This window comes from Salvelinus alpinus, chromosome 21, assembly GCF_045679555.1.
Source record: "Salvelinus alpinus chromosome 21, SLU_Salpinus.1, whole genome shotgun sequence".
Classification (NCBI taxonomy): domain Eukaryota; kingdom Metazoa; phylum Chordata; class Actinopteri; order Salmoniformes; family Salmonidae; genus Salvelinus; species Salvelinus alpinus.
Genome location: NC_092106.1, coordinates 4146354 through 4170323, shown reverse-complemented (window position 1 = coordinate 4170323; position 23970 = coordinate 4146354). Strand labels below are relative to the sequence as shown.

General features: G+C 43.6%; 1 protein-coding gene across 1 annotated transcript in view; it reads right to left on the bottom strand.

Annotated features, from left to right (window-relative positions):
• The window catches only part of LOC139547481 (uncharacterized), a 60073-nt gene that overhangs the window by 5120 nt on the left and 30983 nt on the right, over window positions 1-23970 (bottom strand). Inside the window, exons 15-29 of the mRNA XM_071356365.1 lie at window positions 22961-23359; window positions 22049-22219; window positions 21768-21925; window positions 21397-21537; window positions 17424-17571; window positions 17015-17166; window positions 16601-16726; window positions 14705-14894; window positions 14534-14608; window positions 14147-14308; window positions 13980-14039; window positions 13428-13544; window positions 10649-10800; window positions 10373-10459; window positions 9959-10105 (exon numbers count right to left, since the gene is read on the bottom strand). Coding sequence (XP_071212466.1) covers window positions 9959-10105; window positions 10373-10459; window positions 10649-10800; window positions 13428-13544; window positions 13980-14039; window positions 14147-14308; window positions 14534-14608; window positions 14705-14894; window positions 16601-16726; window positions 17015-17166; window positions 17424-17571; window positions 21397-21537; window positions 21768-21925; window positions 22049-22219; window positions 22961-23359 — 2285 coding nt within the window. The remainder of the gene's footprint in view (window positions 1-9958; window positions 10106-10372; window positions 10460-10648; window positions 10801-13427; window positions 13545-13979; window positions 14040-14146; window positions 14309-14533; window positions 14609-14704; window positions 14895-16600; window positions 16727-17014; window positions 17167-17423; window positions 17572-21396; window positions 21538-21767; window positions 21926-22048; window positions 22220-22960; window positions 23360-23970) is intronic.

Sequence of the window (23970 nt, the reverse complement as noted above, 5' to 3'; positions counted from 1 at the left end):
TTTGGCGACAGCCATCATCAGCGTTTGGAGAATAATAGGCATTTACCCACAGCCTTCCGAAAGTATTCACACCCCTTGACTTTTTCCACATTTTGTTGTGTTACAGCCTGAATTTAAAATTGATTCATTTGAGATTTTGGGTCAATAGCCTACACTCCATAATGTCAAAGATTAATTATGTTTCTTGAAATGTTTACAAATTAAAAAGAAAAATGTAAAGCTGAAATGTCTTGAGTCATTAAGTATTCAACCCCTTTGTTTCGGGCAAGTGTCATGACTCTCCTGTGAAGATCTGAAGGATCAGGTTACAGTGGGTCTGCTCTTCAGCACCCTCTCTCTCCCGCAGAGGGGGTGAAGGTTGGCCGTTTTATGACGGTCGTAAATAGCAGCAGGAACTCGCTCTCTGCCACCCAATGAAAAGGAAAGTTTAAAATCGCTTTGTTACAACAGAGAGAGATTTTGTAGTACTGTGACATCCAGGTTAATTATGGATAATTAAACAATATTTCTGTAATCCAAACAGTTGGAACAGTCCGTGGGTACTTAAAGAACAATTATGTCAGATCAGTTGTTGTTTTGGGATCTCATTAAGGACGGTATAACAATGTAACTGTATCTCTGAATGTGTATATTTCCCAGTTGTCAGGTTTACATCTAAATGTTCATGAACTTATATGATTAAATATGAAACTATTTGTGAGATGTAATGTGATGTTAGCCTTCTAAATGAGAGAATTGTTTTTCATTTGAGGTCTTAACCAGTCAGTCAGTGACCACACCCTTGTGAGCACAGACATTATGTCAGCGTCATGGAACGCCCCTTTTTCCAGAATGCATAACCCCCCCTCGTGACCAAATTCACATTAGACCAGAAAGTATGGAGCTGTGGCTACATCTTGAAATGGTTGGCAATTTAAATACATACCAGTTACGTGCAGCGCCAGCTGTACACGTTGAAATGGTTAAAAAAAAACTACAAAACTACACATTCATAGTCTGCAGCTGTGCATGTAAAATAGTCTAGTAAACTCGAACGAAAACGAGAGACAAAGAACAATTTGCTCTCACCACTCTATTCTGACGAACAGAGCCCGCTGAACAAACTACGAACGACTTTGAGACTTCTGTCGAATTACTCCCCAGACAGACCGCCGATTTCAACAGAAAGACAACAAAGACATACAAGCGTAAATATGTGTTGCATTTCAAAATCCGAATGAGCAGTTGTTAGGGAGCTAAATATCCATATTTACGCTGGGCGTATTTTCACATGTATGTACAATAAGCCCACTCTCTGTCTCTCCCACTCTGTCTTTCCCGCTCTTTATCTGTCCACACCCCTTTCCATTGTCTACCAAGCCATCATATCGGGTTAGTCCACTAGGGACTTTTTATTACATTGTGTAGTAATCAATGTGTAAGCTATCCTGTTTGTGTGTTTATGTAATTCTGTGTGATTATTTTGTTAGTTAGTAAATAAATAATTAAGCCAATTTGTATATCGCTGATTCATAATTTATGCTACTGTTCGCGCAGATATCCAAGAGTTTTGCGACATTCAGAATGAGACTGATAGAAGGTAACAATTCATGAATGACTGTTTGATGACTGAAATGTAAGAGATCTTCAAGAGTTAATTCGGAAAACGGTAACTCGTTAAACTTTTTCCGTGATGCCCCAAGATTGCTAATGAGTTCATTGTTACAGGATTAATTTAATCATTGTAATAATTACACATAGTTAATTGATTTGATAAAATAATCATCGCATTAATGATAGTAAAGACACAAGCCTAAATAAATTCAGGAGTAACAATTTGCTTAAAACCTCATAGGGATCCCTCAACGCTCAAATCCCGTTAGCGGGATAGATTTGACAACATCCGGTGAAATTGCAGAGCGCCAAATTCAAACTACAGAAATATAAATATTTAACATTCATATAAATACAAGTGTAATACATCAAAATTAAGCTTAACTTCTTGTTAATCCAGCCGCTGTGTCAGATTTCAAAAAGGCTTTACGGCGAAAGCACACCATGCGATTATCTGAGGACAGCGCCCCGCATACAAAAACATGAAAAACATTTTTCAACCAGGCAGGTGCAACACGAAAAAGTCAGAAATAGCGATATAATAAATGCCTTACCTTTGAATATCTTCATCTTTTTGCAATCCCAAATGTCTCAGTGACACAATGAATGGTTGTTTTGTTCGATAAATCCCTTCTTTATATCCCCAAAATGTCAATTTATTTGGCGCGTTTGATTCAGAAATACACTGGTTCCAACTCGCCCAACATGACTACAAATTATCTAATAAGTTACCTGTAAACTTGGTCCAAACATTTCAAACAATGCTTCTAATCCAACCTCAGGTACTCTAAAATGTAAATAATCGATAAAATTTATGACGGAATAAACTGTTTCCAATACCGGACAAAAATAACTTAAAAATCATACAATGTGATTTTCTGGATTTTTGGATTTTAGATTCCGTCTCTTACAGTTGAAGTGTACCTATGATAAAAATGACAGACCTCTACATGCTTTGTAAGTAGGAAAACCTGCAAAATCGGCAGTGTATCAAATACTTGTTCTCCCCACTGTATGTCAATTAGATATTTCTGTGTTTCATTTTCGATACATTTTCAAAAATGTTTAAACACGTTTTCACTTCGTCATAATGGGGTCTGTTGATGGGTGAGATTTTTTTTTATTGAATCCATTTTGAATTCAGGCTGTAACACAATAAAATGTGGAATAAGTGAAGGGGTATGAATACTTTCTGAAGGCACCGTAGATGACGTCACAATGTAGCACTGCTTCTTTCTTTTTCACAATCCTTATTTACACAAATAATTGATATACTGTTTTATATATTGTTTTACTTGGGGGTTTTATTTTACAAAAAAAGAAATGCACACCATTTGCTCACAGGAAGTAACCCAACAGAAATATTTAATTCAGGCCTCTAGGGCTCTGTTTGTAGTGCACTGATATAATATGCCTCTCTGCAACAGCAATTTCTCTCGATCACCTCCTCTCTTAGGTGGCTGTACAACTTCTATGCCAAAAAAACCTTAGTTGGCACACATCATGTCCCACAGCATTAACACTAGAATCCGCCCAGCCTGGAAACTTCTTTCTAAAATCTAAGGATCCAAATCACGTTCTGCGCATATGTTATTTTACACACACATTCAAATGTCTCTCTTTACTCACCCTCTTCTGAATCCTCAACCAATTTGATCAATATGATGATGTAGCCTATCTCGCATTTCTGAACAGCTGCGATTTGAATGAACATTCCAAAAATATATATGAAGGCTACGACTATGTCTGTGGCTAACGGATAATGCCGTAGGCACAAGCAAGACGCAGTCTACACATTGCATTGGGGCAAAACAATTTGTGTTTTGTGTGATGATTGTGGTGCGATATAGCCTCCTGTTTAGCCAATGTTTGCAATTATGAAGAAAACATAACATTGCATTGTTCTTGATTGCCTGTCTGTGTCTTGCTTGTTTGATATGCTGTGCAGGCTACATACTGTAGCTGCATGTAAATTCCTGCATGTAACTCCCCTCCTGAAAAAATTACATAAAATTGCTCGACCACCTCTTTATGTTGTGCTTATGTTTGCAATAGCCTACTTTTACAACAGACAGAGAACTAAGTTTGTTCGAAATGTAACTGTCGTTGTGGACTATTTGTGGAATTGCTTTAAGAGAGAGTGGCCTTGCCTGTCTTCCCTGACTATTTAAGGAGCCTTACTTGGCCCCAGTCTTAGTGCGTCATCTATAGTTTGAAAGATGATGAACTCTTACAAGAGCAGCAAGTATATTTTTGGATTCAATAAGTAGCAGTTGGTGTTGTTAGGGCCATTGAGATTAAGTGCTGTCTTTTCCCTAGTAGCCTAATTAATCATTGCTGTTTGAACGGTCTGATTGCTCAGTAATTGTGATTGTCATTGTGGCCTTGGATTAGTTTCAGGCCAATTTGTGTATGCCAATTTTCTGTGTCCTGGCACCCCAATGGTGAAACAAGCTTCCCCCTAAAGTCAGGACAGCAGAGTCCCAGCCCATCTTTCGAAGATGTCTGAAACCCTACCTCTTTGAATAGTAGCTTAACTCTCACGTCGCCCCCAACGTTGAATAAAACATACAACGTGTGTAGTTCACAATGGCAATCCCAAACAAACAATTGGACAAAGAATTTAGATGAGCTGGAGACGGACGGAGGATCGGATATTGAGCTTGAAAGCAGCATTGCTGATGAGTCTTCACCTGATTCTGATGTTGACTTCAAGCCTCCGCCTCCGGTACCTGAGTTTTGCCAACTGAGACGGTAATCCCAACTGCCACGGTGAAACAGAAGTCTGGGAGGGATGGCATGGTTTGGGTAGAAAGAGTGACGAGAACGCAACAGGAAGGCGGCTTTTCCAGAATATTCTCACAGAGAGAGCAGGTTCTACACCTCACGCAAAGAGACAAACTGCCAGTGCATTCCACAGTTTTCTTTGCTTATGTGACATTCAGATGTAGCACATCAGAGATTGCAATGTCACTCATGCGCACAGGAAAGTAAACAGTATGTGGGTGGGACATGCCTTTATTGCACTCTTGTATATCTGCGGGGCATACGGCGGAAAGAGCAGTGATGTGGAGTAATTTTGGTCTGATAGGTGTGCAACCACTTCAGAAACCCTGTTTATACCTGGTCCTAACCTGCTTCCTTTGTCCTGATCTTGTCCACATTCTGATTGTGCCCAGAATTTTGGGCAGGTATAGATGATTAAAAGACACATTGTGATCTGATTGTGATCAGATCTTACTGACCACCTACAGAGGTAGTCAGGGATGCATTATGCCCAGAATTTTGGACAGGTGTAGATTAAAGACATTGTCAGGGATGCATTGTGTCTGTATATCTCACAAGTGTAGATGGATCTGGACAGTGAAACCATGTAAATCATAATTATCCTCCCCTCCAAATGAAATCACAGGTGGCACCATTGACTTATGGCATCAATATTTGTCTTAAAATACGTTTATGAATATGCATCCCATGGAAAATGGCGCCGACAGAGATGGTCACCTCGCTTCAGGTCCCTCGAAAACTATGCAGTTATTAGTTTTTTATGTATTATTTCTAACATTGTTAGCCCAGAAAATCTCAAGTGTTATTACATACAGCCGGCAAGAACTATTGGATATAAAAGCAATGTCAAATTACCATCATTACGACCAGGAATACGTCTTTCCCGAAGCAGAACCTTTGTTCATACCTTCCCCCTGGACATGCAATCTTAACCCAGAGGTCGACCCAAAAAAACGCAGTCGCCGCAGATGGAGCGGCCTACTGGTCAGACTCAGAAGGCGAACACACCATCCACCACTTCCGAGCATATTACTCGCCAATGTCCTGTTCTCTAGATAACAAGGTGGACGAAATTAGGGCACAAGTTTCCTTCCAGGGAGACATCAGAGATTGTAACATTCTCTGTTTCACGGAAACATGGCTCACTTGGGATATATTGTTAGAGTCGGTTTCAGCCACCCGGTTTCTTCACGCATCGCGCCGACAGAAACAAACATCTCTCTGGTAGAAGGGCAGGGTGTATGCCTTATGATTAACGACTCATGGTGTAATCACAACAACATACAGGAACTCAAGTCCTTTTGTTCACCTGACCTAGAATTCCTTACAATCAAATGCCGACCACATTATCTTCCAAGAGAATTCTCTTAGATTATAGTCACAGCCGTGTATATCCCCCCCATCCTGAGGCTGCATTTATTGTAAATGGGGATTTTAACAAAGCTAACCTAAGAACAATACTTCCTAAATTCTATCAGCATATCGAATGCGCGACACGAGCTGGTAGTATTCTGGATCATTGCCACTCGAACTTCCGCGACGCATACAAAGCCCTCCCCTGCCCTGCCTTCGACAAGTCTGACCATGACTCCATTTTGTTGCTCCCAGCCTATAGACAGAAACTAAAACAAGAAACACCCATCCTCAGGTCAATACAACGCTGGTCTGACCTATCGGATTCCACGCTTCAAGATTGCTTCGATCACGTGGACTGGGATATGTTCCGAATAGCCTCAGACAACAACATTGAGGAATACGCTGACTCGGTGAGCGAGTTTATTAGTAAATGCATCGGAGATGTTGTACCCTCTGTGACTATTAAAACCTTTCCTAACCAGAAACCGTGGATTGATGGCAGCATTTGCACAAAACTGAAAGCGTGAACCACCGCTTTTAATTATGGCAGGTGACCAAAAACATGACCGAATACAAGCACTGCAGCTATTCCCTCCGCAAGGCAATCAAACAAGCAAAGCGTCAATATAGAGACAAAGTACAGTCGCAATACAACGGCTCAAACACGAGACGTATGTTGCAGGGTCTACAATCAATTCCAGATTACAAAAAGAAAACCAGCCCGTCGCGGACATTGACGTCTTGCTCCCAGACAAATTAAACAACTTCTTTGCTCACATACAGTGCCACTGACACGGCCCGCTACCAAAGCCTGTGGGCTCTCGTTATCCGTGGCCAACGTGAGTAAAACATTTAAACATGTTATCCCTCGCGCAGACCAGCTGGCTGGTGTGTTGACGGACATATTCAACCAATCCCTATCCCAGTCTGTTGTCCCCACATGCTTCAAGATGGCCACCATTATTCCTGTCCCCAAGAAAGCTAAGGTAACTGAACTAAATGACTATCGCCCCATTGCACTCACTTCTGGCATCATGAAGTGCTTTGAGAGACTAGTCAAGGACCATATCACCTCCCCCTTACCTGACACCCTAGACCCACTCCAATTTGCTTACCGCTCCAATAGGTCCACTGACGATGCAATCGCCATCACACTGCACACTGCTCTATCCCATCTGGACAAGAGGAATATCTATGTAAGAATTCTGTTTATTGACTACAGCTCAGCATTTAACACCATAGTACCCTCCAGGCTCGTCACTAAGCTCGAGACCCTGGGTCTTGACCCCGCCCTGTGCAACTGGGTCCTGGACTTTCTGACAGGCCGCCCCCAGGTGGTGAAAGTAGGAAACAACATCTCCACCCCGCTGATCCTCTCAATCAACGTCAACAAAACAAAGGAGATGATCGTGGACTTCAGGAAACATAGATGGAGCAGCCCCACCCCCACCCCCCCTTCCACATCGACGGGACAGTAGTGGAGAAGGTGTACATTTTTAAGTTCCTCGGCGTACACATCAAGGACAAGCTGAAATGGTCCACCCACACAGACAGTGTGGTGAAGAAGGCGCAACAGTGCCTTCGAAATTTGGCTTGTCATCTAAAACACTCACATACATTTACAGATGCACAATCAAGAGCATCCTGTCAGGCTGTATCACCGCCTGTTACAGCAATTGCACCGCCCTCAACTGCAAGGCTCTCCAGAGGATAGTGCGGTCTGCACAACGCATCACCGGGGCAAACGACCTGCCTACAGCACCCGATGTCACAGGAAGGCCAAAACGATCATCAATGACAACAACCACCCGAGCCACTGCCTGTTCACCCCGCTATCATCCAGAAGGCGAGGTCAGTACAGGTGCATCAAAGCAGGGACCGAGAGACTGAAAAACAGCTTCTATCTCAATGCCATCAGACTGTTAAACAGCCATCACTAACAGAGAGGCTGCTGCCAACAAATAGTCTCAAATCGCTGGCCACTTTAATAAATGGCCTTAATAAAGGTATCACTAGTCACTTTAAATAACGCCACTTTAATAATGTTTACATATCCTACATTACTCTTCTCATATGTATATACTGTATTCTACACAATCGACTGCATCTTGCCTATGCTGCATACCATCGCTCATCCATATATTTATATGTACATATTCATATTCATCCCTTCACATGTGTGTGTATTTGTGTGTGTAAGGTAGTTGTTGTGAATTTGTTAGATTACTTGTTCGATTTGACTGCATAGTCGGAACTAGAAGCACAAGCATTTCGCAACACGCGCATTAACATCTGCTAACCCTGTGTATGTGACCAATAACATTTTATTTGAATATTATTTTGAAAAACAATATCTGTCAAATGATTTGCATGCAGGGAAATCCGGTCACAGTGTGGACACGGTGGATGGGTGAGAGACATTTTAATACCATGTGTAGATGCAACGGTTTATATGTGGGCACAATCAGAATATGGACAAGATCAGGACAAAGGCAGACATGTGTCTATGGACAACTTCTTTACATCAATTTCCCTGGCAGCCAAGTTGATTGTAAAGTAGACCTGTTCGGAACAGTGAACAAACAGAGAGGTGAGCTGCATGGTCCTCAGCACCATGCATCCCACTGTTGCCATTGGCATTGACCAGAAGAAGAAACCGGAGACGGTGACAGACTACAATCGCACAAAGGTAGACTATATGACAAAAATCCCAAATCATGGGCATTAATAGGGAGTTGATCCCCCTTTGCTACTATAACAGCCACCACTCTTCTGGGAAGGCTTTCCCGTACATGTTGAAACATTGCTGCGGGGATTTGCTTCCATTCAGCCAGAGCATTAGTGAGGTCGGGCACTGATGTTGGACGATAAGGCCTGGCTTACATTCGGCTTGCCAATTCATCCTACAGGTGGGGTTGAGGTCAAGGCTCTGTGCAGGCCAGTCAAGTTCTTCCACATCGATCTCGACAAACCATTTCTGTATGGACCTTGAATGTGCACGGGGGAATTGTCATGCTGAAACAGCAAAGGGCCTTCCCCAAACTGTTGCCACAAAGTTGGGAAGCACAGAATCGTCTAGAATGTCATTGTACGCCGTAGCATTAAGATTGCCCTTCTCTGGAACTAAGGGACCTAGCCCAAACCATGAAAAACAGCTCCAGACCATTATTCCTCCTCCACCAAACTTTACAGTTGGCGCTATGCATTGGGGCATCCGCCAAACCCAGGTTCATCTGTCAGACTGCCAGATGGTGAAGTGTGATTCCATACTCCAGAGAACGCTTTTCAACTGCTCCAGAGTCCAATAGCGGCAAGATTTACACCACTCCATCCGACACTTGGTATTGCTCATGGTGATCATAGGCTTGTGTGAAGCTGCTCGGCCATGGAAACCCATTTCATGAAGCTCCCGACGAACAGTTCTTGTGCTGATGTTGCTTTCAGAGACAGTTTGGAACTTGGTAGTGAGTGTTGCAATCGAGGACAGACGATTTTTACACTCTGCATTCGTGTTCTGTGAGCTTGTGTGGCCTACCACTTTGCGGCTGTGCCGTTGTTGCTTCTAGACGTTTCCACGTCACAATAACAGCACTTATAGTTGACCGGGGCAGCCCAAGCAGGGAGGAAATTTGAAAGTCACTGAGCTCTTCAGTATGGCCATTCTACTGCCAATGTTTGTCTATGGAGATTGCATGGCTGTGTGCTCAATTTGATACACCTGTCAGCAACAGATGTGGCTGAAATAGCCGAATCCACTATTTTGAAGGGGTGTCCACATACTAATGGACAATAAAGTTGTAGTGTTTCCACTGAAACTAGAGATCCTTTTGACACAAAGATTCACATAAATTCTGCGAGGATTCAGTTCTCAGTACGTGGTGGGCGGACTTTTTTAGGAGAGAAAACAATTCTGTGGAAAGCAACTAAGCAGTTTTTTGAGACTTCAAAATAGATAAGATTAAAAGAGACAGGAACAGCTTCCATTCACACTGAAAGGTCACTTCTGAGCAGTGTGGCTCGGCACAGCTTTCAACTATCTGCCATTTCCGTTATGTTTGAGGCAAACACTTGCAGCACACATCTTGACATCAGAAGTCATGCAAAATATATTCAGTTGTTTTTTAAAGAATGTAACTGTAATCCAATGTAACCAGGGCTCATAAGTAGTGCACTATGTTGGAAATAGGTTGCTTTCTGGGACGCAGACAGAGTTTGGCAGCACCTTGAAGAAAGCCCGTTGGAAGGTAGGACTGGAGTCGACGCTCATGTCCCCAACAGCGACATGTGACAGACAGTGCAAGAGGAGCAGAGAGAATCCTCCCACTGACTGCAGTCTCTGGCGACGCACAAACAATGTCTCCTCAGCCTCCTACCAACACACGACATCAGTTAGTAGCAAACAGATGTGGCACAGATGTTAACATCACAAACGTCTGATGCTAAACTGCACGATTCAGAGCTGTTCAACATGCACACTGTTCCCCAATGCATATTTCATTCCAAAATAGAAACTCTCTCTCACACACACACACACACACACACACACACACACACACACACACACACACACACACACACACACACACACACACACACACACACACACACACACACACAGCGGAAATTGGGACATCACCTGATAAAAGAAGGAATTTCGGAAGGCATTGTATTTGTAGTTATTGGATGGAAGCCTAGTTGCTATCTGGAGTGACACTGCTGGAGTCTATGGGAGTAATAGTATTGTTAACAATTGGTGCTAAGAACATTCACACTGACAAAGAAAAATACATTTAGACAGACAGTAACGATTAACGAATCTCCTTTTGATAGGAAAAATGAGTTAAACAATGCTTTGAACTATGACCCTTCACTAACCTTTCTCAGTATGTGGGAGAGAAAGTGAGTGACTAACCAGTTCGAGAGTATGTAGTGTTTGCAGTAGGAATAGTCCATGGTGGTAGACCAGGAACTCTCTGGGATTAAGACGATCTGGGTCAAGAAGGAGCAGCTCTCCTTCACACTCCCACTGTGCATCCAGATAGTCAATAAAAGAGCTCGCTCTGCCTGAAATACAGAAAGAATCCATAAACCCAGTTGCCCATTTCTGCTTGCTGGGTTATCAATTCACACTTCACGTAGCACAAGTAGTCTAGGAACTCTCAAAAGGCTGTGTATTATCACAATTGAAAGCATACATTTTAGGTCAAGTAAAGTTGTGTTGTGGGTGGGACATGTGGTAATAATTATCAAAGCACCAAAGCAGTTGTTAACAGGGGATTGTCTTTTTGGCAATGGCTATTTTGTCTTTTGCTTGTTTTCACTTTGATACAGATCTTTTTCTAGTTCTTTCACAACCACAGCTGGTTGAGATTTTCCCTGAACAAGTGGTCCGGTTTGGCCTTTTGGTTGCATTTTTGTTGTGTAATTTTGTAACTAATTTCATAGTCCGACTGAAACAAATCATATTATTATGGATTCTATGTATTTTCTATGGTTTTCTCACCTTGTCTCAGCTAGCTACCTTAAGATGAATGCACCAACTGTAAGTCGCTCTGGATAAGAGAGTCTGCTAAATGACTCAAATGTAAATGTCAACAACGACCGCCAAAGGGAGAGGAATAATGACTCCCGGTGTTGCGAAACCTCGAAGGATAAGAAGCAGCTGTGGTGTTATGTTGCTACGTCAGACACCTATGTTGCCATGTCAGACACCTATGTTGCTATGTCAGACACCTATGTTGCTATGTCAGACACCTATGTTGCTATGTCAGACACCTATGTTGCTATGTCAGACACCTATGTTGCTATGTCAGACACCTATGTTGCTATATCGGACACCTATGTTGCTATATCGGACACCTATGTTGATATGTCGGACACCTATGTTGCTATGTCGGACACCTATGTTGCTATGTCGGACACCTATGTTGCTATGTCGGACACCTATGTTGCTATGTCGGACACCTATGTTGCTATGTCGGACACCTATGTTGCTATGTCGGACACCTATGTTGCTATGTCGGACACCTATGTTGCTATGTCGGACACTTATGTTGCTATGTCGGACACCTATGTTGCTATGTCGGACACCTATGTTGCTATGTCGGACACCTATGTTGCTATGTCGGACACCTATGTTGCTATGTCGGACACCTATGTTGCTATGTCAGACACCTATGTTGCTATGTCAGACACCTATGTTGCTATGTCAGACACCTATGTTGCTATGTCAGACACCTATGTTGCTATGTCAGACACCTATGTTGCTACGTCAGACACCTATGTTGCTACGTCAGACACCTATGTTGCTACGTCAGACACCTATGTTGCCATGTCAGACACCTATGTTGCCATGTCAGACACCTATGTTGCCATGTCAGACACCTATGTTGCTATGTCAGACACCTATGTTGCCATGTCAGACACCTATGTTGCTATGTCAGACACCTATGTTGCTATGTCAGACACCTATGTTGCTATGTCAGACACCTATGTTGCTATGTCAGACACCTTAGCTGCTTTTTCCCCGTGATGGTGGGGTGATTTGATTATGATGGATGGTCAGTGTTGGGGAAGCTACTCTGAATATATAGTTTACGAAGCTACCAATTACTTCACACTGGAAGAAGTTAAGCTACCCTAAAGCTACCCTTAACAAAAGTATACTTTACTTAACTAAAGTTACTTTTGAAAAAGTAGTTAACTTCATCTAAACTACAGTACTTAGTGAAAAATGATCTTATGTAAATCATCTGACTACAAATTCCAAGAACAGGTCACTTTGGGGTCATATGGTAACATACTGTAATGTGTAATTTAGCTTACTAATCACAAAAACAATGATTCAAGTGAGAATTAGCAGGCCTGATGGTGAAAAAGAAAGAAAATTATTACATAGTTCCAGTAGTTAGCTACACCGCTACATGGGAAAAAAGTAATTAACTAAGTTGAAATTTGTTCAAATACCACCAAGTTACTGCAAAATGTAGTTAAATTACTAGTTGAAATACATGTAGTTCACTACTTCCCAACACTGTGGATGGTAATCCTTATCTAAGAATTACGTTATTTGTATAGTGCATACCATGACAGTTTGTTTCAAAGTGCTCCACACAGAAATGATATCTAATCTCACCTCAACTTGACTAATAAAGCATCTCGCCCATCCCGCCATCAATCCCATGATGAAGCTTCCCAACTGTCTTCCTTCCTGTCCCGTTTCTCTGTTCAGACTTTCACCGTTTCTGAAATAGTCTTCTTATTGATTCCTTATTGAACGCCAGAGTTGGTCTCAAATATGAACTACTACCGTGTCAAATTACATTTGTGTTGAACAAGGACTGGCTGAAAGTGTCCGTCACAAAGCCGTTTGTTCAAAGAGGTGGTACAGTATGTTCTTAGTCAGATCTTTCTCCATGCCAGTGTCATCCTTTACTTCCTCTTTGGGGGGTTTGGTTATTGCTTTTGGTACAAACTATTTGCTGACTAAAGGTTTGCAGCAAGAGAAGTACATATAAAACGAAACATTGTTTTCTTTGTTATTGTGTATTGTTCGGTTATTATATATTGTGGTATGTGGTGGAGCAATCGTGTGTGTGAGGGTCCTCTTGAATCTCTACAATTCTTGGCCCAAACACATCACAGGACGTTTGTAATCTGCGTTTTACTCTACAGGTTATTGTGTAACTCACCGTCGAGCTCCCCCCTCAGAAGCCCTGCATCTCGCGCTGGGCCCCTCAGCTTCCTCTCCACACCCTTTAGAAGCTGGAAGAGTGGGGAGAGCTCCAGCAGTTTATCCCACTCCCCCTCTGTATGGGAAACATCATCACAGACGTATACTGTACACACAGTACTAAATTAAACAACAACCCTGGGTCTACATAAAAACAAAGCTAAGTACAATTTAAAAGCAGTTTCTTTTTTTTGGCAAAATGTTATATACACATATAGCAGGTCACATCCAAACATTTACATGCCATTATGAGACACTCATAACTTATCTCAGGGCTACTTTCACAACAAGTCATCCTTGTGATCATGTTTGAGAACTTCTGTAATTCGTCCAAACACTATATGTAGTCAATGTGTTGCCCACAAGGTGGAGACATAGTCAAGGCTCTTGAGTAGAATTGAAACGAGGTGAGATGACAATTTCTCTGCACACAGTTATAGTCAAAACAAAAGAATAGTCATGTTAAATCTTTCTTTCGTAATACACAGTACACTTCAATGTTGTTCTTTACCTGACAGTGTGGGGACACAGACATGTGACTGCTGAACAGATTCTTTCATAGGCTGGCCCTCTGTGAAGGAATGGGACATCATTAGGACTCTTCATAAATATGATCAGCAGAGCCTATGGTGAAGTAAAGGTAATTCATTTATTAAATCATGAATCAATGAATCTTACCTTGTGAGTGTATGTCAGAGATTGCAGTTTTTCTGTGAGCTGTCTGTGAGTGAGTAGGACTGGGCTGGGGGACACTGGGGCCCTTAGAATCCTGGTCCTGAGGCTGAGCCTTCATTGGTTCTCTCAGAGACTGGGTGGAGATTCCTTGATAGACATCTCTCACTGTTAACAACAGTAACTCATCAAAAATAGATCCATTTTTACTAGATAAGGCAGTGTTATGAACAACGAGCAACCGCAGTAGAATGGTTCTATCACATAGAACAGTGTGATCCTTTAGCAGAGACTAAGTCTATCTGTGACAACCCACAACACTAGTGTTGCCAGTACCATGCTCCAACCAACCGAGCCATCTGAACCACTAGGACCACTGTCTATTGCGCCTACCTTTAACCACAGGCACGGACTCTGTCCATGCACGAGAACATGTCTCCAATCCAAACGTCTGTTTTGTTGACACACCTACAAACACACATTTGACAAAAAAGCTATGAAAACAACATCCTTATCAGGAAAAAAACAAGACTGAAAAATGCAACATAATGCTTGCTGAGGTACCAGAGATGCGCTGGTGGTAGGTGCTCGGGGAGAGACTTGGCTGTTTGTTCTCCTCCAGTAGCTGAATGAGTCGCTCCAGGAGAGGCACAGCTTTCTGCTGGGTCAACGACACCACCTTCAGAGGGTTACTGGGGACCATCAGCCTGGCCAGCCCAAACTCCTTGTACCAGAAGGAACCTGATAACACAGACTGGATAGAAAGATACGCTCAATGGCAAAACTAGTCGACTATATTAAAGGGATAGTTCATTCAATAACAAATATACAGTGAGCTCCAAAAGTATTGGGAACCTGAACAATTGGTTGTGAAATTATACAATGACTATTACGTCAAAGTTAAAGTTCATCCATGTCAAGTGAACCGTATAGAAATTACAGCACATTTTGTACATAGTCCCCCCATTTTAGGGGACCAAAGACATTGCTAGAAATTCACTTACAGTATACACTACTGGTCAAAAGTTTTAGAAAACCAACTCATTTAAGGGTTTTTCTGTCTGTCTGTGATTTATTTATTTATTATTTGACCATGAAGGAGAGTGATGGAGTGCTGCATCAGATGAGCTGGCCTACACAATCACCCGACCTCAACCCAATTGAGATGGTTTGGGATGAGTCGGGCCGCAGAGTGAAGGAAAAGCAGCCAACAAGTGCTCAGCATATGTGGGAACTCCTTCAAGACTGTTGGAAAAGCATTCCAGGTGAAGCTGGTTGAGAGAATGCCAAGAGTGTGCAAAGCTGTCATCAAGGCAAAGGGTAGCTACTTTGAAAAATCGAAAATATATTTTGATTTGTTTAACACTTTTGGTTACTACATGATTCCATATGTGTTATTTCCTAGTGTTGATGTCTTCACTATTATTCTACAATGTAGGAAATAGTAAAAAATTAAGAAAAACCCTTGAATGAGTAGGTGTGTCCAAACGTTTGACTTGTACTGTAAGGTTTAAAGCAGTAAAAAGTGAAGTATTTGGTCCAATATGCATAGCACGCAATGACTACATCAAGGTTGTGTCTCTTCAAATTGTTTGGATGGATTTGCTGTTTGTTTTGGTTGTGTTTCAATTGCTTCTGTACCCAATAGAAATGAATGGTAAATAATGCATTATTGTGTCATTTTGGAGTCACTTTTATTGTAAATGAGAATATAATTTGTTTCTAAACACTTCTACATTAATGTGGATGCTACCATGATCACAGATAATCCTGAATGAATCGTGAATAATGATGAGTGAGAAAGTTTGACGTACAAATATCATGCCCCCAAGACATTCTAACCTATTTATTACAATAAAAAGGGAGGATAATTTTTTTTGGGGGGGATGATATTTGTGCCTCTGTAACTTTCTCACTCATCATTATCCGTAATCATGGTAGCATCCATATTAATGTAGATGTGTTCAGAAACATATTCTATTCTTAATTACAATAAAAGTGACTCCAAATTGACACATCACATTATTTACCATTCATTTCTATTGGGCACAAAATCATCTGAAACACAACCAAGACAAACAGCAAATCCATCCAAACAATTTGTAGTCACAAGCTTGTCGTCATTGCATGCTGTGAATATGGGACCAAATACTTCACTTTTACTACTTTAATACCCAATACTTTTGGTCCCCTAAAATGGGGGGGTGGGGGGAGGTACTGTAATTTCTAAACGGTTTACCCGATATGGATGAAAATAAAGCTGACAGTCTGCACTTTAACCTCATAGTCATTGTATCCAATCCAAAGTTCTGGAGTACAGACCAAAACTACAAAACATTTGTCACTTTCCCAATTGGGCTCCCGAGTGGCGCAGTGGTCTAAGGAACTGCATCACTACTGGTTCGAATCCAGGCTGTATCACAACTGACCGTGATTGTATTGTTTTCTGCCTGTGCTTACCTGCGCTGTATCTGCACGGAGCTGGCAGAGTTCTCGAACACAGCGCAGCGCTATAAGAGCAGCGTCTAGTTCTGCCTGCCTGGAGTTTAGCTGCTCCCATATTTCTCTCTGTCTCAGTTTCCCATCCTGGGAGAGATACAAGAGAGACTCAAAACAACACATTTCCATATTTGTGAGTCATTGTGACACATTCATTTCTTGTACATTAACATGCATTCATCTGCAGATTACGATCCATCTCCCCTTAATAAATTACTCAATTCATCTTCACCGTAAAAGGATTTTGTTTTTCTAGTGAGCAAGCTTTTTAGTCTAGGACTAGGACTAAGCTTAATCTTTGTCCGGGAAACCGGCCCCTTGTGTTTACTTGATCTATATGTTTGCGTAATCGGATTGAACTATGCTAGATCTGACCATGACATGGATTGATGGCGTCTGCTCTCCTCTCTGTGCTGTCCATCTTTCCTGGTCCTGCTGCAGTTTCTCCACGCACACGTTCACCCTGTCCAGCCCAGCCACCAGCTCTGTCTGCCAGCAGCACTGCTGCTCCCACTCCTTATCATCACCTAAACACAGTAAGACACGTGCTGAGTTGTGGTAACACAGTATATGCCACAGCCCAGCCACCACTTTTTCCACTGTTACTCTCCTCCTCCGAATTCCTTATTCTAAATAAAGTTAAAATCCATAAAATATACACACACATCACAAGGTAGCCTAATATGCAATCAAAAGTATATTACAATATAGCTTTGAGCTGTGGATAAGCCTATCCACATCCACTCTCTGACGATTAACTGAAGTCACGCCGGACTTGCAATACCTTGAGTGAGGATGAGCAGAACGTGAGGAGGCAGGAGCAGAGACAGGTCTGAGAGCTGGGATGCTCTCCTCTGGGCTTCTGACTGGCCAGCCTCATGAAGCTCCGCTGCAGCCTCCCTCAGCTGCCTCTCGGTGTCCGCCCAGTGGGCCTACAGTGCACACACACACTCAAAATCAAATCAAATTTTATTAGTCACATACACATGGTTAGCAGATGTTAATGCGAGTGTAGCGAAATGCTTGTGCTTCTAGTTCCGACAATGCAGTAATAACCAACAAGTAATCTAACCTAACAATTCCACAACTACTACCTTATACACACACACAAGTGTAAAGGGATGAAGAATATGTACATAAAGATATATGAATGAGTGGTGGTACAGAACGGCATGGCAAGATGCAGTAGATGGTATAGAGTACGGTATATACATATGAGATGAGTACTGTAGGGTATGTAAACATAAAGTGGCATAGTTTAAAGTGGCTAGTGGTACATGTATTACATAAAGATGGCAAGATGCAGTAGATGATATAGAGTACAGTATATACATATGAGATGGGTAATGTAGGGTATGTAAACATTATATTAAGTGGCATTGTTTAAAGTGGCTAGTGGTACATTTTTACATAATTTCCATCAATTCCCATTTTTAAAGTGGCTGGAGTTGAGTCAGTATGTTGGCAGCGGCCGCTAAATGTTAGTGGTGGCTGTTTAACAGTCTGATGGCCTTGAGATAGAAGCTATTTTTCAGTCTCTCGGTCCCTGCTTTGATGCACCTGTACTGACCTCGCCTTCTGGATGATAGCGGGGTGAACAGGCAGTGGCTTGGGTGGTTGTTGTCCTTGATGATCTTTATGGCCTTCCTGTGACATCGGGTGGTGTAGGTGTCCTGGAGGGCAGGTAGTTTGCCCCCGGTGATGCGTTCTGCAGACCTCACTACCCTCTGGAGAGCCTTACGGTTGTGGGCGGAGCAGTTGCCGTACCAGGCGGTGATACAGCCCGACAGGATGCTCTCGATTGTGCATCTGTAGAAGTTTGTGAGTGCTTTTGGTGACAAGCCGAATTTCTTCAGCCTCCTGAGGTTGAAGAGGCGCTGCTGCGCCTTCTTCACAACGCTGTCTGTGTGGGTGGACCAATTCAGTTTGTCCGTGATGTGTACACCGAGGAACTTAAAACTTTCCACCTTCTCCACTACTGACCCGTCGATGTGGATAGGGGGGTGCTCCCTCTGCTGTTTCCTGAAGTCCACAATCATCTCCTTTGTTTTGTTGACGTTGAGTGTGAGGTTATTTTCCTGACACCACACTCCGAGGGCCCTCACCTCCTCCCTGTAGGCCGTCTCGTCGTTGTTGGTAATCAAGCCTACCACTGTAGTGTCATCCGCAAACTTGATGATTGAGTTGGAGGCGTGCATGGCCACGCAGTCGTGGGTGAACAGGGAGTACAGGAGAGGGCTCAGAACGCACCCTTGTGGGGCCCCAGTGTTGAGGATCAGCGGGGTGGAGATGTTGTTACCTACCCTCACCACCTGGGGGCGGCCCGTCAGGAAGTCCAGGACCCAGTTGCACAGGGCGGGGTCGAGACCCAGGGTCTCGAGCTTGATGACGAGTTTGGAGGGTACTATGGTGTTAAATGCTGAGCTGTAATCGATGAACAGCATTCTCACATGGGTATTCCTCTTGTCCAGATGGGTTAGGGCAGTGTGCAGTGTGGTTGGGATTGCGTCGTCTGTGGACCTATTGGGTCGGTAAGCAAATTGGAGTGGGTCTAGGGTGTCCGGTAGGGTGGAGGTGATATGGTCCTTGACTAGTCTCTCAAAGCACTTCATGATGACGGAAGTGAGTGCTACGGGGCGGTAGTCGTTTAGCTCAGTTACCTTAGCTTTCTTGGGAACAGGAACAATGGTGGCCCTCTTGAAGCATGTGGGAACAGCAGACTGGGATAAGGATTGATTGAATATGTCCGTAAACACACCAGCCAGCTGGTCTGCGCATGCTCTGAGGACGCGGCTGGGAATGCCGTCTGGGCCTGCAGCCTTGCGAGGGTTAACACGTTTAAATGTTTTACTCACCTCGGCTGCAGTGAAGGAGAGCCCGCAGGTTTTGGTAGGGGGCCGTGTCAGTGGCACTGTATTGTCCTCAAAGCGGGCAAAAAAGTTGTTTAGCCTGTCTGGGAGCAAGACATCCTGGTCCGCGACGGGGCTGGTTTTCTTTTTGTAATCCGTGATTGACTGTAGACCCTGCCACATACCTCTTGTGTCTGAGCTGTTGAATTGCGACTCGATTTTGTCTCTGTACTGGGACTTAGCCTGTTTGATTGCCTTGCGGAGAGAATAGCTACACTGTTTGTATTCGGTCATGCTTCCGGTCACCTTGCCCTGGTTAAAAGCAGTGGTTCGCGCTTTCAGTTTCACGCGAATGCTGCCGTCAATCCACGGTTTCTGGTTTGGGAATGTTTTAATCGTTGCTGTGGGTACGACATCGTCAATGCACTTCCTAATGAACTCGCTCACCGAATCAGCATATTCGTCAATATTGTTGTTGGACGCAATGCGGAACATATTCCAATCCGCGTGATCGAAGCAGTCTTGAAGCGTGGATTCAGATTGGTCGGACCAGCGTTGAACAGACCTGAGCGCGGGAGCTTGTTGTTTTAGTTTCTGTTTGTAGGCTGGAATCAACAAAATGGAGTCGTGGTCAGCTTTTCCGAAAGGGGGGCGGGGGAGGGCCTTATATGCGTCGCGGAAATTAGTATAACAATGATCTAGGGTTTTTCCAGCCCTGGTAGCACAATCGATATGCTGATAGAATTTAGGGAGTTTTGTTTTTAGATTAGCCTTGTTAAAATCCCCAGCTACGATGAATGCAGCCTCAGGGTGTGTGGTTTCCAGTTTACAAAGAGTCAGATAAAGTTCGTTCAGGGCCATCGATGTGTCTGCTTGGGGGGGAAAATATACGGCTGTGATTATGATTGAAGAGAATTCCCTTGGTAGATAATGCGGTCGACATTTGATTGTGAGGAGTTCTAGATCAGGTGAACAGAATGACTTGAGTTCCTGTGTGTTGTTATGATGATCACACCACGTCTCGTTAATCATAAGGCATACCCCCCCGCCCCTCTTCTTACCAGAAAGATGTTTGTTTCTGTCGGCGCGATGCATGAAGAAACCAGCTGGCTGCACCGACTCCGTTAGCGTCTCTTGAGTTAGCCATGTTTCCGTGAAGCAGAGCACGTTGCAATCCCTGATGTCTCTCTGGGATGCTACCCGTGCTCGGATTTCATCAACCTTATTGTCAAGAGACTGGACATTGGCGAGTAGTATGCTAGGGAGTGGAGCGCGATGTGCCCGTCTCCGAAGCCTGACCACGAGACCGCCTCGTTTGCCCCTTTTACGGCGTCGCACAGGGTCGCCGGCTGGGATCAGATCCATTGTATTGGGTGGAAGGCAAAACACTGGATCCGTTTCGGGAAAGTCATATTCCTGGTAGGAACGATGATGAGTTGACGTTAATCGTATATTCAGTAGTTCCTCCCGACTGTATGTAATGAAACCTAAGATTACCTGGGGTACCGATGTAAGAAATAACACATAAAAAAACAAAATACTGCATATTTTCCAAGGAACGCGAAGCGAGGCGGCCATCTCTTTCCGGCGCCGGAAGTACGCACATACACGCAGGCATTCACACACACACACACACACACACACACACACACACACACACACACACACACACACACACACACACACACACACACACACACACACACACACACACACACACACACACACACACACACACACACACACATGGATAAGGATCTCCATTATACAGTAATGCCACTAGGGAGATGAACATAAATCAAAATGACATATATGCATTCAAACAATTCAGCATGAGACAAATCCTTTCCTGTTTGCTGAGGACTGAGCAGCCCCATCCATCTTCCTGCCCAGCCTAGTTCAGCTTACCTGCTCAGAGTCCTCCTGAGTGGCCACAAGGACACAGTGCTGCAGAGCCGCATCCAGATCCCCTAGCAGCTCCTCCTCCTTCTGTTTCTCCTCTTTCCAGTACCCGTTCCTCAGACACCACTCCTTCCGCAGGGCCTCCACCTGGCAAGCGCAACAGGTCAAAAAGAGATACGTGTGATTTATCCTACGGAACTCAATCACTATGTGTTGATTATGTTAGTTGTTTGAACAAGGGACTGAAAAGCATTCAAACGCAACATGATGGAGCCACCTTGCGTGCTTAACCTGTCATTCTGGGAACATGTATATTGACAATGGCCAAGTTGAACGTGTTGAAAAGAAAAGCAACCAGTGTAATTTATCTTTCTTACCAGCACACTGTCAGTATTATCTCCCAGAGCCAGGCAGTATGAAGCAGTTACAGGCACAACAGTCTGTCTGGACACATCCAGGCGAACCCCCACAACAGGAGCCAGCACTCCTGTTACAGGGTCCACTGTCAGGGCCCCAAAACGAATCGCAACTAGTCCTGTCGAATAACATACAGTAGCACAGAAATACTGATATGATACACCATAAATGTATGGCAATCAAATATATGAAATGTACTTCTGTATCAGGCAATCAGTCAGTCCATCCATCATCCAATCACCTTTGCCATCTGGGTCCTCCATGGTTCCAGCCAGGGGGACAGTGAGTCCTGACACAGGGTCCATTTGAGCACCCAGGATGGGGACCGTTAGGCCAGAGCCCTGTGGATCAGGATACTCCAACCCAGGCAGTGCCGGCAGGGACAGATCAGCACCAGGGAGATGGATTTCTCCTAATGTAGTAGGATACAGATGTCAGGTTACCATAACTCTTAACCCTTTTTACCCCAAAAGCAGTGGGAATAAGTGGCGGCCAGGAAGACAGTGGCACTTTTGGACGGACAAAACGGATTGATGTATTTTTTTCAGTTGTTTTCATCCACCACTGTCTACCCGCCTTAAACTTGGCCTTCCATTCTCTCTCTTTCTAAACGTCTGGATTGGGAGTAAGGATTCAATCAGATCATCGTTAACCCGCTGTAGCCGACAAACGCATAGCTTATTATTGCTCTTGTTAAGACTGTGTTGGAGCGGACAAATCCGTCAGCGGCTAACCTTTGCGGTCATTGTCGCAAAACCATAACCATCCCGACTCCTTATATCCCACCCGCGTGAGAAGTTCAAAACAAGAAAGTGTAGGCTATACAGAAAATAATGACACTTAAATTGAAAATCATTAAACAAAATGATAAGGATTTATATCAGCCTAAATGAGGTGTAGATTACATCACAAATCCCAGAGTTCAAACTGCATGGGATTTCTACTAATGTGATGGCAATGTCCACAATAGCTATAATGCTGGATGCCGCCTTATGGAGTTGATCGTTTCAATGCATTTACACCTCCGACACACCTAAACAAAAGCAATGATAAGCTATGCATTTGTTGGTTACCGCGGGTTAAGGCTGATCTGATTGAATCCTGGACAAAAAATAACTGTCAAAGTACACAAGCGGATGTGAACACAACCTACCTTGGACGCCACCATCTTGGGCAACGCCCCAGGCCCATTCCAGCAGGGTCTCCAGCCGGCTCAGCAGCTGCAGGTGACAGTGTAGCCCTTTCCCCCAGGCCTGCTCCAACTCCTTGGCTGCAGCCTGGATCCGTCCCAGCTCAGTCTCCTTCCTCCGGGCCTGCAGACCCCGCAAACCCATCTCCCCAGAGCCCCAGTCCTCTCTGAGCCCACGCAGAAGCTCCACCAGGCGAATACGGGCAACCAGAGTCTGGCTGTTCAGTAGAGCCTGGAACCCCCCGGCATGAGGCACCAGCTTCCCAGCCCGGATGCTACCGCCGCCCACCCGGACCACCATGCTGCTCAGGGGCTCGATGAAGGACTCACCCAGGAGGAGGCCGCCTACTGGAAGCACCGCTCCTAGAGAGAGGGACATGACATTATGTGTAGGGCCAGGAGTTTGTCCTTACCATTTGACCAAGAGAAACTTAGTGTCCTAGTTACAGTTTTTCCTGGTTCAGGTCAAGTGGTCAGGGAAAACTCCTGGTTCTAATTATGGTTAAGTCACCAGTAGATCGGCTATTGTCCTTTTTGCAGAGCTACTTTTAACTTTGCTTCAGCTAGATCTTAAAACCCAAAATAATTGGTATAACATTGGTTAGTATTTCAAAACACCAGTACGGTGCCCGTATTGGGACTGCATCAAACGTGCATGGAAGTTGGGTCGTACCCACATAAAAATATACTAAAGATTACTATAGAATACTATAATATTTACTATAGAATTCTATAGAATTATGTAGTAAACTGTAGTATTCTGTAGAATACTATACTACACACTGTACTATCCCTTGGCCATGTGTAATACTTACTTTAGAATTGTGTAGTATACTGGAGAATACTATACTACACACTGTAATATCCCCTCGATCATTGAGGGGTGTTTACTATAGAATTTTGTTGTATACTGGAGAATACTATACTACACACTGTAGTATCCCTTGATCATGTAGTGCTTACTGGTGTTGTAG